The sequence below is a fragment of the Ctenocephalides felis genome, unplaced genomic scaffold (assembly GCF_003426905.1).
Source record: "Ctenocephalides felis isolate EL2017-DRISC unplaced genomic scaffold, ASM342690v1 CF-g0.4_SCAFFOLD_03573, whole genome shotgun sequence".
Classification (NCBI taxonomy): Eukaryota; Metazoa; Arthropoda; class Insecta; order Siphonaptera; family Pulicidae; genus Ctenocephalides; species Ctenocephalides felis.
Window position 1 is genome coordinate 14,261,682 of NW_020539727.1, and position 15,281 is coordinate 14,276,962.

The 15,281-nt window shown below is 37.3% G+C and overlaps 2 protein-coding genes across 2 annotated transcripts in view; one reads left to right on the forward strand and one right to left on the reverse strand.

Moving 5' to 3' along the window:
* Window positions 1–298: 298 nt before the first annotated feature.
* Window positions 299–1,459, forward strand: LOC113389591 (zinc finger protein 525-like). The gene has a single exon (XM_026626610.1). The coding sequence runs from the start codon at window positions 299–301 to the stop codon at window positions 1,457–1,459; it is 1,161 nt and encodes a 386-aa protein (XP_026482395.1).
* Window positions 1,460–4,428: 2,969 nt separating this feature from the next.
* Window positions 4,429–15,281, reverse strand: part of LOC113389592 (collagen alpha-2(IV) chain-like) — a 13,418-nt gene continuing 2,565 nt past the window's right edge. The window contains exons 2-11 of the mRNA XM_026626611.1: window positions 12,593–12,705; window positions 12,395–12,535; window positions 12,003–12,118; window positions 11,695–11,802; window positions 9,536–11,585; window positions 7,646–9,464; window positions 7,312–7,569; window positions 6,869–7,253; window positions 6,419–6,792; window positions 4,429–4,758 (exon numbers count right to left, since the gene is read on the reverse strand). Coding sequence (XP_026482396.1) covers window positions 4,429–4,758; window positions 6,419–6,792; window positions 6,869–7,253; window positions 7,312–7,569; window positions 7,646–9,464; window positions 9,536–11,585; window positions 11,695–11,802; window positions 12,003–12,118; window positions 12,395–12,535; window positions 12,593–12,705 — 5,694 coding nt within the window. The remainder of the gene's footprint in view (window positions 4,759–6,418; window positions 6,793–6,868; window positions 7,254–7,311; window positions 7,570–7,645; window positions 9,465–9,535; window positions 11,586–11,694; window positions 11,803–12,002; window positions 12,119–12,394; window positions 12,536–12,592; window positions 12,706–15,281) is intronic.

Consider the following 15,281-nt stretch of genomic DNA (forward strand, 5'->3'; position numbering starts at 1 on the left):
TCGAGCTTTATTTCATAAAAATATAATCGGTAAATTTCAACAAGCCCCTAGCTCTCCTACATGCCTTTTTATGTTAATTATTCTAAAATTAACAACAAAAATATTTGTTGATAGTCGAGATACATAAATATCTTGTCCCCATCTTTATATAATCATAATCACACTCTATGCTTCAAGTGTCAAATGATGAATTTAGTTGAAGTTATTCATCAAATTTTAAAAATTTATTGATTAAACAAAATCTATTATTATTGTTTAGCACACAATTATTTTATAAATATAAGCATTGAATTTAAAAATGTCTGAAAGAACTATGTCTATGAATGCTCAGGCAATTAAAATTGAACCACCAGAATATTCAGCAGAGGACATTAAATGTGAAATTGAGGAGGAACTTGATGCCCTTGATGCTATTGTTAAATCTGAATCGTGTTCAGAGGATGATGAAACGAGTTTAGCAAAATTCATGACTTCTGAGGTGACAATTGAAGATGAAGTCAAACAGGAGTCTTTTGATTGTGACATTTGTAATCAATCATTTGCAGAATCCCATCATCTAACAAAGCATATGGTCGATCACATGCCTAACCATAGCAAAGAACGCCCTTTTAAATGCAAAATCTGTCATAAGACTTATACATTATCACAAGCATTGAAAAGACACATGAAAACACATTCTGAAGAAGGTCTCTTTAAATGTGATGAATGTGATAAGACATTCAGGCATTCAAGTAATCTAAAAAATCACATACTCATTCACAGTGGCGAGCGTCCCTATGAATGCAGTATATGCAAGAAGACATTTGCACAATCAAATAATCTGAGAAATCATATGGTCATTCATGGTGGTAAGCGTCCCCATAAGTGCAATATATGCAATAAGACATTCATGGGATTTAGCCATCTGAAAGTTCACATGCGCATTCACAGTGGTGAGCGTCCCCATGAGTGCAATATATGCAAGAAGACATTTAGACAATCAGGTAGTCTGAGAAATCACATGGTCATTCACAGTAATGAGCGCCCTCTCGAGTGCAGTATATGCAATAAGACATTTCAACGAACAAATAATCTGAAAAGTCACTTGTTGACTCATAGCAGTGGGCTACCTTATGAATGTTCAATATGCAATAAGACGTTCAGACTTTTATGCACTCTGAAAAGTCACATGCTGATGCACAACGGAGTATGTCCTTATGAATGCAATGCGTGCAATAAGACATTCACACAATTAAGGTATCTGAAAAATCACATGCTGGTACACAATGAAGTACGCCCTCATGAATGCAATGTATGCAATAAGGCATTCAAACGATCAAGTTCTTTGAAAGAACACTTGCGGATTCATAATGGAGAGCATCCTTATAAATGTGAAATTTGCAATAAGGGATTTGCTCAATCATGCAATTTAAAGAAACACATGGCTCTTCATAGTCGAGAGCGTGATGAAAATCTGTAAAATATATGTTAAATTATATTTAAATATTTGGAAATATGTTACAGAATACATTTTACATTTAATGGAATGTACAAAATAGTATGAAATATACAGTAAATATTAAATAATATGCATTTATTGATTGTTAAACCAGGACAATTGTTACAAATTGTATTATTTAATTTTTTTTAGATTTCTATTGGTTGGAAAATTTTGTTTTTGAAATAACAAATTTGTTATGGAACGATTTTTGAATGATTCAAATTGGATGTTCTAAAACATCCAATTTGAATCGTTCCATTTGCTTGTATTGATAAAACGATTGTTTTAGGGGAAAGCAAAAAAAAACTAGTGGTGCTTGGCATTAAGGCAAATTTCTGGAAATTCCCCTACCAAAAACTAAATTGAAAAAAAAACTTTGAAACAACTTGATTTTTAATAAATTTTGAAATTTTTCCAAACCTTTGACTTTTTTGAAAAAAAATGATTTTTTATTTTGATTTTTTTCGAAAATTTTGAATATTTTCTTAATGCAATCGCGCTGCAAAGCTGATTTGGAATCGAATTATAAAAGCGCGTAAGCGCCGCGTAGTCATCTAAAATGTCAACATTGGTGCGGTATATAAATGTACAAAATTTGTACTTATTATAATCTTTATAAAAACATCTGATAATACGATGTACATATGTCTAATGTTCATTTTTGACCGCCAAATGGCTCACTTTTTTACTTTTTCCTCCATATCTCCAAAGTCATTGGACCTGCCTTTCCAAAAATTTGAACAGTTCATTTCGTCAATACAAGTAAAATGTTTTTTGAATTATTTAAATCAGATGCTCCGTTATCTCAAAAACTTGGTTTCTATTTTCTGCACTCTTTGCTCTGTAACTCCAAAACGGCTAGACCTGCCTTTGCCAAAAAGTAATCAGCATGTCTCCTTATCAGTAGAAATCGAATATTTTCTTGAATTATTTAAATCGGTTGATCCGTGTTTGCGAAATACAATTTCTCAGGTATGCCAAAATGTTCAGAAACCTTTGAAACGTAAAGATATATTAAAATTTTCATTTTTGATTTTTTGCGATTACCGGAATTTATTTTAATTTTTTGAATCACTAATTTTTTTTTTGAGTATCGAAAATAATTGGGATTTTAATTTTAAGTCTAGCTAAAACCCTAGAGCATACTCATATACTTGAAATAAATAATTTTAACTTTTCAATTAAGTTTATATAATTCTTAAAAATATAAGAGATTTTTTATTTTAATTATGGAAACATATCAAGTACACTTTATAAACTTCTTCATTTTTTCTATAAATTACGAATAATGAAAATTACACTATTTATAATTTATTTGAACACATTTAAATTTTCTTGAAACGCGAAGTTCCAGCAATTTGCCTCAAAAGCATGATGCTTGTAATAAAATAAGTTGTATTTATATAATACATATATATTTATTAGAAGTGAATTATAAAAGTTTTACGTGTAAAATGGATTACATATGAATGTGCTAGTATTGATTACATTTTTTAATTTAAGGGCCAATTCTGCAGTAACATAGCGTTGTTATGGCAAAGCTAACTTATCCTTCTTTCTTGGTACTAAAAACTTTGAAAAAGTTATCTATTTGCTGTACGTTTAGGCGTTTTACACATTAAACCGCATGTTATGAATGCGCATCACAAAAATGCTGTGGTAAACAAAGAACAAGTGCGCTTTACTCTGTATGAATGTTTTCAGCGTTTTACAGATGGTGCTAGTGCGCTTCAAATTCAACGTTTGTTTTAAAACAGTTTCTCTAGATATAGTACACCAGTACACCCACTTAAAAGTACCAATTTTATATATTAAAATATAATTTTTTAACTTCCCATAGGGTAAGTTATTGTAATGGGCCGAAAATCGGAATTGAAAATTTTTACATTTCTCGACGTTTTGAAGGTTTCTGAACGTTTTGGCATACCTCAGAAAAAATGGATGTGTGTGTGTGTATGTATGTATGCATGTATGTATGTATGGATACAAATTTCCAGTCACGTTTTCGGGCGCATGGATCAACCGATTTGCAGAAAATAGAAATCGACTCTTTGGGAGAACGGAATATCCGATTTGAATGATCTAAAAAACATTCAATTAGTAATGATTGGGAGAAGTGTTTACTAGTTTTTGGCAAAGGTAGGCCCAGCCATTTCGAAGATACGGAGCTAAATATGTAAAAAATGGCAGTTTTTGAGAGAACTAAGCGTCCGATTTGAATGATTCAAAGAACTTTCTGCTTGTCTTAACAAAATAATTGATTTTGGAAAAAAAAAATTTGTTTCAATTTTTTTTTTGTATATCGAAAATAATTCAGATTTTATTTTTAATTCTGACTATAGTTCTAATATACTTTAAACAAATAATCTCAACTTTGCAATTCAGTTTATATAATTCTTATAAATATTAGACAATGTTACAATATTAATAATAATCTATTTGAAAATATTCAGTATTCCTCGAACATTGCGTTACGGTACGGGAAGTTCCAGCAATTTGCCTTAAGGCACGATGCCATACACCCCACTAGTTTTCATTTTATTTTGTCAAATTAATCAGGTTTACTTTTTTCACAATATATATTTATTTAAATATTATTTAGAAAATATTGTTGGTGGCGATCTTTATGATATGCTTGCGCAATTAAAATTGATGTATTTGCCATTTATTTATACTTGTTTATCTATGGATGCTCTTATAAAATTCTGGGTTTGTTATAAGTGAAATACGTCTGATCGTGCATCATATATACCATTTTCACTTTCTAGTACCAAGAAAGAAGGATAAGATATCGTTGTCATGGAAACGCTGTTACCGCAGAGTTAGCCACTAAGTCTTTAAAATTGCAACTAATTTATTAACATTGCAAAACCTTTTACAATTTGGTGAATTACTAATGACCTAATTTTAAGGGTGATGACTTACATTTAATTACTTCTAACTATTTTTTAACATGTGATTGGTGTACCGTCAGCATTCGTCTGTTTCTTCGGTTTACAAATTTTGGTCCTCCCATTCGATCCGTAAACAATATTGCACGAGAATGTGAAATATCCACATGTGGATGATTTTGTGTAATATGTATGCTCATAGGTTTTTCTCCTGACTTCTTTCTGTTGTGGTAAAGGTTGCTGTTTTTCTCGATCGACGTTACCGGATTCCGATTTTGTTACCGAAACATAACCACTCGGTTTGTAACCGTTTCTTAGGAGACCACGATTGCTCTGGCTGTTTTGGGATGATTGGGAACTTCTGGTTGCTAAAGTTGCTGTTTGAGCCTAAAATAAACCGAAAACATAAACCTTCAGGAAGTTTAAAAATGTCAATTTGGCATATGTTCCCTATTTATTATATTTACTAGATGACCCGACAGACGTTGTCCTGTACCCATTTCTACAAGTTTTTAATATAATATACTAATATTTACCGTTTACCTTAAAATAATAATTATTGTTTTACAAATTACGCTTCACGCCAAAATGCATATACATTTATAATATTAGCGATGTTAAATGTAGAACTGCTTTAAATAAAATGAGTCTCAATTCCCACACTATATTGGAAATTGAAGTCCTTTAAACAGTATAACATAAGCATAACCATAACATAACACTGGTACTTCATGTTGGATTAAATTAATTTAATTTTTTTTTATTTAAGATATCCAAAATTGCATCTTAAACTTCTCCTAATCAATATCGTGAGGGCCGATTTGTATGTATTCATCTCTACTTTCCCATTTGTTGTTATATAGTGAAATTTTTACGAAGTTTAAAAATATTGTGGAAAGATTAATAAAAGAAGCAGAGAAATTATATATAAAAAAAACTATATATACTATATAAACTATAAAATAAATATATATACTATATAAACTATATAAAGTGAAATTTTTACGAATTTTAAAAATATTGTGGAAAGATTAGTGAAAGATGCAAAGAAATTATATATTGAAAAAAAAAAACTGTATTAAAATTTTAATATCCGAATATCCGTGCGCTCGTATTTTTCGCACGCATCGCGTTACAGGTAGGACCTGCCCTGATTAATACCTAATTTTATATTTTAAGTGAATTAATTTGTCTAATTGTTCATAAGTGTGTATCATTCAATCCGCCATACATATATGTACTGTATTTTAAATTATTTTTATTTCTGGCAAATCTCAGCTGCGTTTTGGCAATAATAATGTAGACATTTCATTTTTCTTATTCATAATCATAAATTTATTATACATATTCTAATATTGTCTAGACTCGTAAGTAAATTGAAATTTTTGTATCTGCTTCTTATATTATTTTAATTTTAGACACACCTCAGCTGCTTTTTGGCAATAATGTAGACGTTTCATTTTTCTTATCCATAATCATAAGTTCATTATACATATTATAATATTGTCTAGATTCATATGTAAATTGAAATTTTTGCATTATGATAATTTTCATTTGTTTTCAATGCAATCAATGACATGTCGTTTTTTACAATTTTTTCCATTAATTGCACATACAATATTGCACATACATCCCAGTACTTTATAATCACATACATCCTAGAAAATTTCCTTAACAAACTTCAGGAAGATTTATCAAAATCCGCATATAACCGTTTAGGTGTGTACAGTGAGTGCTTGTAATTTAATATGAGCTTTATATAATAGCAATAAAGCTCAAATTGAATCTATGTTTTAGTTAGAAAATGTTTGTATGAGAAAAAGAAAAGGGCTATTTTTAGGATTTTCCCAACAATTTTTCAGTTTTTTCTCGCCGTAAGAACCATCCTTGAACATTTCAAAAATAATGGCCAAATTGGTCCAGGCGTTGTTGAGTTATGCGCTTACCAACACATTTTGCGATTCATTTTTATATCCATATGTTGAAAACAGATATTTCTATATTACAAACCACACCTCAATTTTATCTTTATCTTTAGCTTACTTGCCTGCGAATTTTTTCCCCCACTTGCAAAAGTATTTCCCAAACTGCCAGCTCCCGAAACCAGTCTTCCTCTAAATCCTTGCGGAACTACATATCCAGTATTACCAACTGTCTCTCCAGGTTGAAAAACTATTCCGCCACTCGGTACAACGGTTCCTCTCGGTTCTTGAACAACTCTTGCCCTTTGGCCCTCACCTAACACGATGTGCTGGGTCTGAGTCGGCGTTGATTGTGTTATTTTACTTCCACTTGGTGTCGGTTGAGGATTTGCTGATGGCGATGATCTGAATGAAGGAAGGGCTGATGATGGGGTTACTGAGGAATCTGGATACTCGTCATCGTATTCGTCATCGTATTCGGAACTTTCATCAATGTCCACTGAAAGAAGAAAGTAATATTTTGTATTAGAATTGCGTCGACACTTAAATTTGATGGTAAATGAGAATGTTCTTACTTGTCTTCGGTGTAGTACTATCTCCAAATATTGGTTTTGCACTATGTTGAGTTTGCGAAAGCCCCGAAGTGCTTCCATGTTGGTGTTCGTGTTGAACTCCCGACAGCACCTTTTTCTGCTCGTGTGTTTCCGCCGTAGTACTGCTTCCACCAATGGCAGATCTTTTATTTAATTCTTCTCCACTTCCAGCTTGAAACACTCCTTCAGGTTTTGGTAGCTTTCTGAATCCTTGAACACCGTCCTTGCTGCCCGAAGCGGCTTGCGCCGCGCCTGTGTAACTAATGCCGTAATTGAATCGCCCTTGAATTTGACTCTGACTTTGTCCTGTACTACGTCCAGATTGTGCTGAAGCGGTGCCTCCACCACGGAAAGGCGTCGATTGCACCTAAAAATATCATTTCTTAGCCTTGTTCATTCATTTTTTGTGGCAACTTTTCTTTTACCTGTTCTCCACTGGCGGATTCGTCAGGCTTAAATCCAATTTGAGCTTGTGACGATGTGCTTCCTGGTCCTTCGGCTTGAGCATCTGCCATGCCTCCTTTTCCGCCTGCTTGAACTAAAGTGTTGGTTCCGTGGTTCCAACCGGAAGATTGACCGCTTGCGGAAGTTGCACCAGTGTCTGCAGAAGTAGCAACTTGAGCTTGCGCGTTGCCAGAACCAGCATGACCCTGTGCACTGCTAGTAACTCCTTTTGCATTCCCCTGAATAGTGGAATTTCGTTATATTTATTGCAATTTGTTTAATCATGTTTTATGAAAAATTTACAACACATATTACCTGTATTTGGGCACTTGCACCTCGGCTAACGTCAGCTATACTTGCTTGGGCAGTAAAGGATCCAGTTCCGCTGTGCGTTCCGCTCACTTGTGTCTGAGCAGCCCCTCCGGTTGCAGACGCTGCTGCTTGTGTCTCACCTCCCTCTATACTGTGGACTGAAGTTTCAGCTTGAGAAACTTCATCAGAACCATCACCAATATCAAGGTGGCCTGTGATGTCTATTTGTTGTGAACTGATTACTTGTCCCGGGCCTCTTTGTACTAAATCACCTGGCTTTTGTCCTTGCTGACCTGGTATATAACCAGGGTATTGAGCCCCGGATTGTCCTGGTTGTTGACCTGGGTATTGAGAGCCGGGCTGTCCTGGTAATTGAGCGCCGGGCTGTCCTGGGAATTGACCTGGGTATTGAACTCCGGGCTGCCCAGGTAATTGACCCGGGTATTGAACTCCGGGCTGCCCAGGTAATTGACCCGGGTATTGAACTCCGGGCTGCCCAGGTAATTGACCCGGGTATTGAACTCCGGGCTGCCCAGGTAATTGACCCGGGTATTGAACTCCGGGCTGCCCAGGTAATTGACCTGGGTATTGAACTCCGGGCTGCCCAGGTAATTGACCCGGGTATTGAACTCCGGGCTGCCCAGGTAATTGACCCGGGTATTGAACGCCGGGCTGTCCTGGTAATTGGCCTGGGTATTGAGCGCCGGGTTGTCCCGGTAATTGACCTGGAAATTGTATGCCAAGTTGTCCTGGTATTTGAACTGGGTATTGAACTGCTGGTTGTCCTGGAATTTGAGCGCCGGGTTGGCCTGGTAATTGACCTGGATATGAAACGCCTGTTTGTTCTGGTAATTTACCTGGGTATTGAGCGCCAGGTTGTCCTGGAATAATACCGTCCGGTTGTCCAGGTAATTGACCTGGGTATTGAATTCCAGGTTGTCCTGGTAGTTGACCGGGATATTGTGTTGCAGTTTGTCCTGGTAGTTGACCGGGATATTGTGTTGCAGTTTGTCCTGGGTATTGAGCGCTGGTTTGACCTGGCAGTTGTGCAGGATATGTTACTTGTCCATTGTATTGCTTGCTCATCTGTCCTGTAGTTTTTTCCGAGAATTGTACTCCTGATTGATCAACCACTTGTCCGGGATATTTTGCCGTTGGTAATCCAGATACATCTGGGGGATATTGTATTCCAGATTGACCCGCTGCATCTCCAGGTACTTTAGAAATACTAGTTTCTTTTACTTGACCTGGATACTGTGTTCCGGCTTGACCCGGTACTTGCCCTATGTATTGTGTTCCTGTTTGACCGGGAACTTGTCCTGGATATTGTGCTCCTGTTTGACCGGGTACTTGCCCAGGATACTGAGCTCCGGCTTGACCGGGAACTTGTCCTGGATATTGTGCTCCTGTTTGACTGGGAACTTGTCCTGGATATCGTGCTCCAGCTTGACCGGGAACTTGTCCTGGATATCGTGCTCCAGCTTGACCGGGTACTTGGCCTGGATATTGCGCTCCTGCTTGATCGGGCACTTGGCCTGGATATTGCGCTCCTGCTTGACCGGGCACTTGGCCTGGATATTGCGCTCCTGCTTGACCGGGTACTTGGCCTGGATATTGTGCTCCTGCTTGACCGGGTACTTGGCCTGGATATTGTGCTCCTGCTTGACCGGGTACTTGGCCTGGATATTGTGCTCCTGCTTGACCGGGTACTTGGACTGGATATTGTGCTCCTGCTTGACCGGGTACTTGGCCTGGATATTGTGCTCCTGCTTGACCGGGACTTGCCCTGGATACTGAGCTCCGGCTTGATCGGGTACTTGGCCTGGATATTGTGCTCCTGCTTGACCGGGTACTTGGCCTGGATATGGTGCTCCTGCTTGACCGGGTACTTGCCCTGGATATTGTGCTCCCGCTTGACCGGGTACTTGGCCTGGGTATTGTGCTCCTGCTTGACCGGGTACTTGGCCTGGGTATTGCGCTCCTGCTTGACCGGGTACTTGGCCTGGGTACTGTGCTCCTGCTTGACCGGGTACTTGGCCTGGGTATTGTGCTCCTGCTTGACCGGGTACTTGGCCTGGGTATTGTGCTCCTGCTTGGCCGGGTACTTGGCCTGGATATTGTGTTCCTGCTTGACCGGGTACTCGGCCCGGATATTGGGTCCCTGCTTGACCGGGTACTTGGCCTGGATATTGTGCTCCGGCTTGACCGGGTACTTGCCCAGGATACTGAGCTCCGGTTTGACCGGGTACTTGGCCTGGATATCGTGCTCCTGCTTGACCGGGTACTTGTCCTGGATATTGTGCCCCTGCTTGACCGGGTACTTGCCCAGGATACTGAGCTTCCGCTTGGCCTGGATATTGTGCTCCTGCTTGACCGGGTACTTGACCTGGATATTGTGCTCCAGCTTGGCCGGGTACTTGACCTGGATATTGTGCTCCAGCTTGGCCGGGTACTTGGCCTGGATATTTTGTTCCTGCTTGACCGGGTACTTGGCCTGGATATCGTGCTTCTGCTTGACCGGGTACTTGGCCTGAATATTGTGCCCCTGCTTGACCGGGTAATTGCCCAGGATACTGAGCTCCGGCTTGGCCGGAAACTTGGCCTGGATATTGTGCTCCAGCTTGGCCGGGTACTTGGCCTGGATATTGTGCTCCAGCTTGGCCGGGTTCTTGGCCTGGATATTTTGTTTCTGCTTGACCGGGTACTTGGCCTGGATATTGTGCTCCTGCTTGACCGGGTACTTGCCCAGGATACTGAGCTCCGGCTTGACCGGGAACTTGGCCTGGATATTGTGCTCCTGCTTGACCGGGTACTTGGCCTGGATATTGTGCTCCTGCTTGACCGGGTACTTGGCCTGGATATTGTGCTCCAGCTTGGCCGGGTACTTGGCCTGGATATTTTGTTTCTGCTTGACCGGGTACTTGGCCTGGATATTGTGACCCTGCTTGACCGGGTACTTGCCCAGGATACTGAGCTCCGGCTTGACCGGGGACTTGGCCTGGATATTGTGCTCCTGCTTGACCGGGTACTTGGCCTGGATATTGTGCCCCTGCTTGACCGGGTACTTGGCCTGGATATTGTGCTCCAGCTTGACCGGGAACTTGTCCTGGGTATTGCGCTCCTGCTTGACCGGGAACTTGTCCTGGGTATTGCGCTCCTGCTTGACCGGGAACTTGTCCTGGGTATTGCGCTCCTGCTTGACCGGGAACATGTCCTGGATATTGTGCTCCTGCTTGACCGGGTACCTGGCCTGGATATTGTGCTCCGGCTTGACCGGGAACTTGCCCAGGATACTGAGCTCCGGCTTGACCGGGTACTTGTCCAGGATACTGAGCTCCGGCTTGACCGGAAACTTGTCCTGAATATTGTGCTCCTGCTTGGCCGGGTACTTGGCCTGGATATTGTGCACCTGGTTGACCGGGAACTTGGCCTGGATATTGTGCTCCTGCTTGACCGGGTACTTGGCCTGGATATTGTGCTCCCGCTTGACCTGGATACTGTGCACCAGGTTGTCCAGCAAATTGTTGACTGGTTGGGCCTACACCTCCCACCTGCCCTGGATATTGAGCTCCGGGTTGAGCTCCTACTTGCCCTGGTAATTGTATTCCTGCTTGTCCGGGATATTGCCAACCAGGCTGCCCTGGTATCTGACCAGGCGGTTTTGTAATGCCAGGTTGCCCACTAACTTGTCCAGGTAATAACGCACCGGGTTGACGGGGTACTTGTCCTGGGCTGGGTACTTGACCAGGACGTAATGGCGTTCCTGGCGCGGTTCCGGAAGGACGTCCTGGAACAAACGTAGTGGGCGGTTGCCATCCATCTGGACCTGTTAGACGATCCGGTAGTCCCGGTCTTGGCCTAGTATCTTTATCGACACTCACTCCTGGTGGTGCTGCATGGCCTGGTCTGCCATATTGCGCTAGTACTTCCGTGCCTGGTAGTCCTACATATGACATGAAATAATTTTTATAACTAAACAACTTTCATATTTTATTTTGTTAAAATATAAAGTAGATGAATAAAAATAAAGTTTTATATAATATTGCAAATACCTGGATATGCTCCAGGGTAACCTCTGTAGTAGCCATCGTACCCAACACAGTCTGCGCAGCTTCCCGCACTAGATTGACTTTGAGCTTGTCCCATGCCATTACTTCCAGCTATTGAGGAAATACAATTTGGCTAATTTTAGCAATTCGTATATTTGAAATCTGTGGCTCTTATTTATATATATATATATATATATATATATATATATATATATAAAATCCTCTATATATATATATATATATATATATATATATATGTATGTATATGATTTTTTTGTATTGATAGATGTTAGATGTATGTTTTATCTTACAGACAACTGCCCTGCTGCCTCCGCCATCCAGTGCTTCGGCTTCTGCTTTACCATCTTTATCAGGAGAACCAGCACCGCCGAAATTTAAATATTGGGCTTGAGTTTGGCCACGAAATCTGTGGAAAGCAAAAAATGAACGTGTTTTGGAACCACACTTAAGGTAAGATTTTCTTATTTATTCTTATATATTCTCTCCTGCTAAACGGCTAGTCTAATTTCTATGAATCATTTTGTGTATATCGAACTGATTTTATGGAAAATATTGAAGAAATTGTAATGATGTAAGGGTAAGGGAAAAATAGTAAAAACGGACTTACTATTGTTTGCCCATGGGAAAAAATCATCATCGGAGTGTATCTCAAATATCAACAATAAACTAGTATTCTATTTACCTTCCTCGACGTCCACTTTGTGCATCAGCTTCTCTCTTCTGTCTGATTGGAGCATTAGTTTTCAATGCAGAATTTTGTGTATCAGTCCTGCCTTCTAATTTTGTTAAAGCATTAGTGTTTCCCACTAAATCTTCTTTATCACTAAAATTCATAATTGATATAATGTTTTGGCCTAAATTGGTCACAAGAGAATTTTACCTGGCGTGTTGATCAGCATTTTCAATACCGAAAGTTGGTTTTTCTTCTTGCAACAAATAAGTTTCGAAACCGAGGCAGAAGTCGACGATTCTTGAACCTGCTATTTCTTTTAACTAGAAAAAATTTGTTAGTTAACATTCCAATGATGTAGTTAATAATTTATCTGATGGATTATTATAATTTTTTTTTTCATTTTTTAAGCGATATCTTACTACTACTGTTTTTTACTATAGTCACTTGGGGTTGCCGCCGTTCTGACGATAATTTCAATTATCGTTATACAGTAATATCGTGTTTTTTATCAGTTACTATTCTCAAAAAATTACTGCTAATTAATTTCCAGGTTTTAGTCCACATTTTGTTACCATAAATGCATCATTCTCCAAATTAAAAATTAATGTTGGAACTTGCGAAATGCATTGAAATGAACTTCAATGTATTTTTTGGTGACTGTGGAGTTTTCACAATTATAATAACATTGACGCATTCGTTGGTATTTCGTGTTATCAGTAGCCCTTTGAACGTAATTTTTTACAAGACAAACTTGACCTAATATTTCAGTTTACGTTATTTTTTTACTCGTATAAATTAGGTTTCTAGTTAGCAAAAATGTGAAAGATCAAACAACGTAAAAAATGTAATAAATAAGACACATAGAATTAATGATTTAAACCCTATTTAATCAAATATGGGAATTATTTTTTAATAATTGTCAAATGGTACTTACTTCTGAAATGAAAACTCATACTTTTTTTGTATTTGGAAATTTTTACATCTGTCCTGAAATGGACAAGTAACTCTGCAGGAAAAAAAATGATATTGAAAATAAAAAAATTTCTTAATATTTTTAGATATTTTGAAAATTTATTGTGATATGAATGTATTAAAACGATTATTAACATGCAATTGAAATATTTCGATAATTTACAAAAATTACAAAAAATAGTTTTTAGACGTCATCTGGTTTTTATTTAGATTGAATTATCATTTAAATTCTTTAAACTTTTGGGTATAATATTTTTGGGTGTTCTATAGGTAAAAAATCATTTTTGATTAAATGCCTGAAACATCTGTGATAATAGTCAAAAGATTTTGTATTTTCAGTCTTTTTTTTATCGATTTCAGGACGTCCTTTTGTATAAACAAATGTCAAAATATTATCTAGATTCCTCACATTTATTTCTTTCCAAATGGCTTCATATCGGCCTCAATAAATGAAAGTGGCCAAATCGGTGCAATTAGTTATTTAGAAAAAGATCTAAATTTAGCTTACACGCACACACATTCTTTTCATATTTAGTCAAACGATTCAAATTTAGTTGAAACGCTAAAGAAACATATAATTGGCAAATCGAAATTTTTGGAAAACACTTTATATATCTTACGGAAAGTTATAAAATAAAATGACACTGGCTTAATAATCAAGTGGAGGCCAAATCGGTGCAGTAGTTAGTTGCTTAGAAAACGTTAATAAAAGATTCAAATTTAACTCACATGCACACACATAGTTCCTGTAATTTGTCACTCGATTTAGATCGAGTTGAAACGTCAAGGAAACGTAAAATTAGCAAATCAAATTTTTTGGAAAAAACTATTTTATCCCACGAAAAGTAAAAAAAAAACATTGACACATGGCTTCGTATCGGTCTCAACAAATAAGTGGCCAAATCGGTGCAGTAGTTAGTTACATAGAAAACCTTAATGAAAGATCCAAATTTAGCTCACATGCACACATATACTTTTTATAATTTGTCAAACGATTCAGATCGAGTTGAAACGCCAAAGAAACATAAAATTAGCAAATCGAAAATTTTGGAAAAAACTATCTTATCCTAAGGAAAATTGAAAAAAAACCTTGACACATGGTTTCATATCGGTCTTAATAAATAGAAGTGGCAAATCGGTGCAGTAGTTAGTTATTTAAACTTACAGTTAGTTACTTAAATTAACAAATTGAAATTTTTGGAAAAAAACTATTGTATCCTAAAGTTGAAAAAAAAACATTGACGCAAGGTTTCATATCGGTCTCGATAAATAAAAGTGGCCATTTCGGTGCAGTTAGTTACTTAGAAAACGTTAATAACAGATCTAATTTTAGCTTGCATACACACATGTACACACATTTTTTTCTAATTGGTCAAAATGTCCAAAAAACGTAAATTAGCAAATCGAAATTTTTGGTAAAAAATTTGGAAAAAATGTTATCCTGGGAATAGCAAATTTTTTTTAAAACTGTCTAAAACAACAAACAGCATTAAAATGTATATAAATTTTTAGCATGTTTTTTATTTTTATATTAGTGAATGAAAAAAAAAAACGTTTTGAATCTACTATTTCTATTGAACATCAAATATATTACATCGATCTAATTCTAATTCCCAGCCCTATGAATTATTACTAATCAAACATTGTACATCTCATAACCTAATTAATATCTATCTTAAACGAAATTGAAGATCATTTTATGTATGTCGTCCAGTTGTCGCGATTTTATCATCATATTTGATTTATTTCCATAATTACCGAGTTCTGATTCTGATTACACAAACTACTACTGTATATAATACAGTGGTTGTGATTATTATGAACGACCCAAATTTAAAATGATACAAGTATTAACTGTTAGTTATTAGGATGATTTACACATGAGGCAAATGCCACTTGCATCTAGTATATATATATATATATA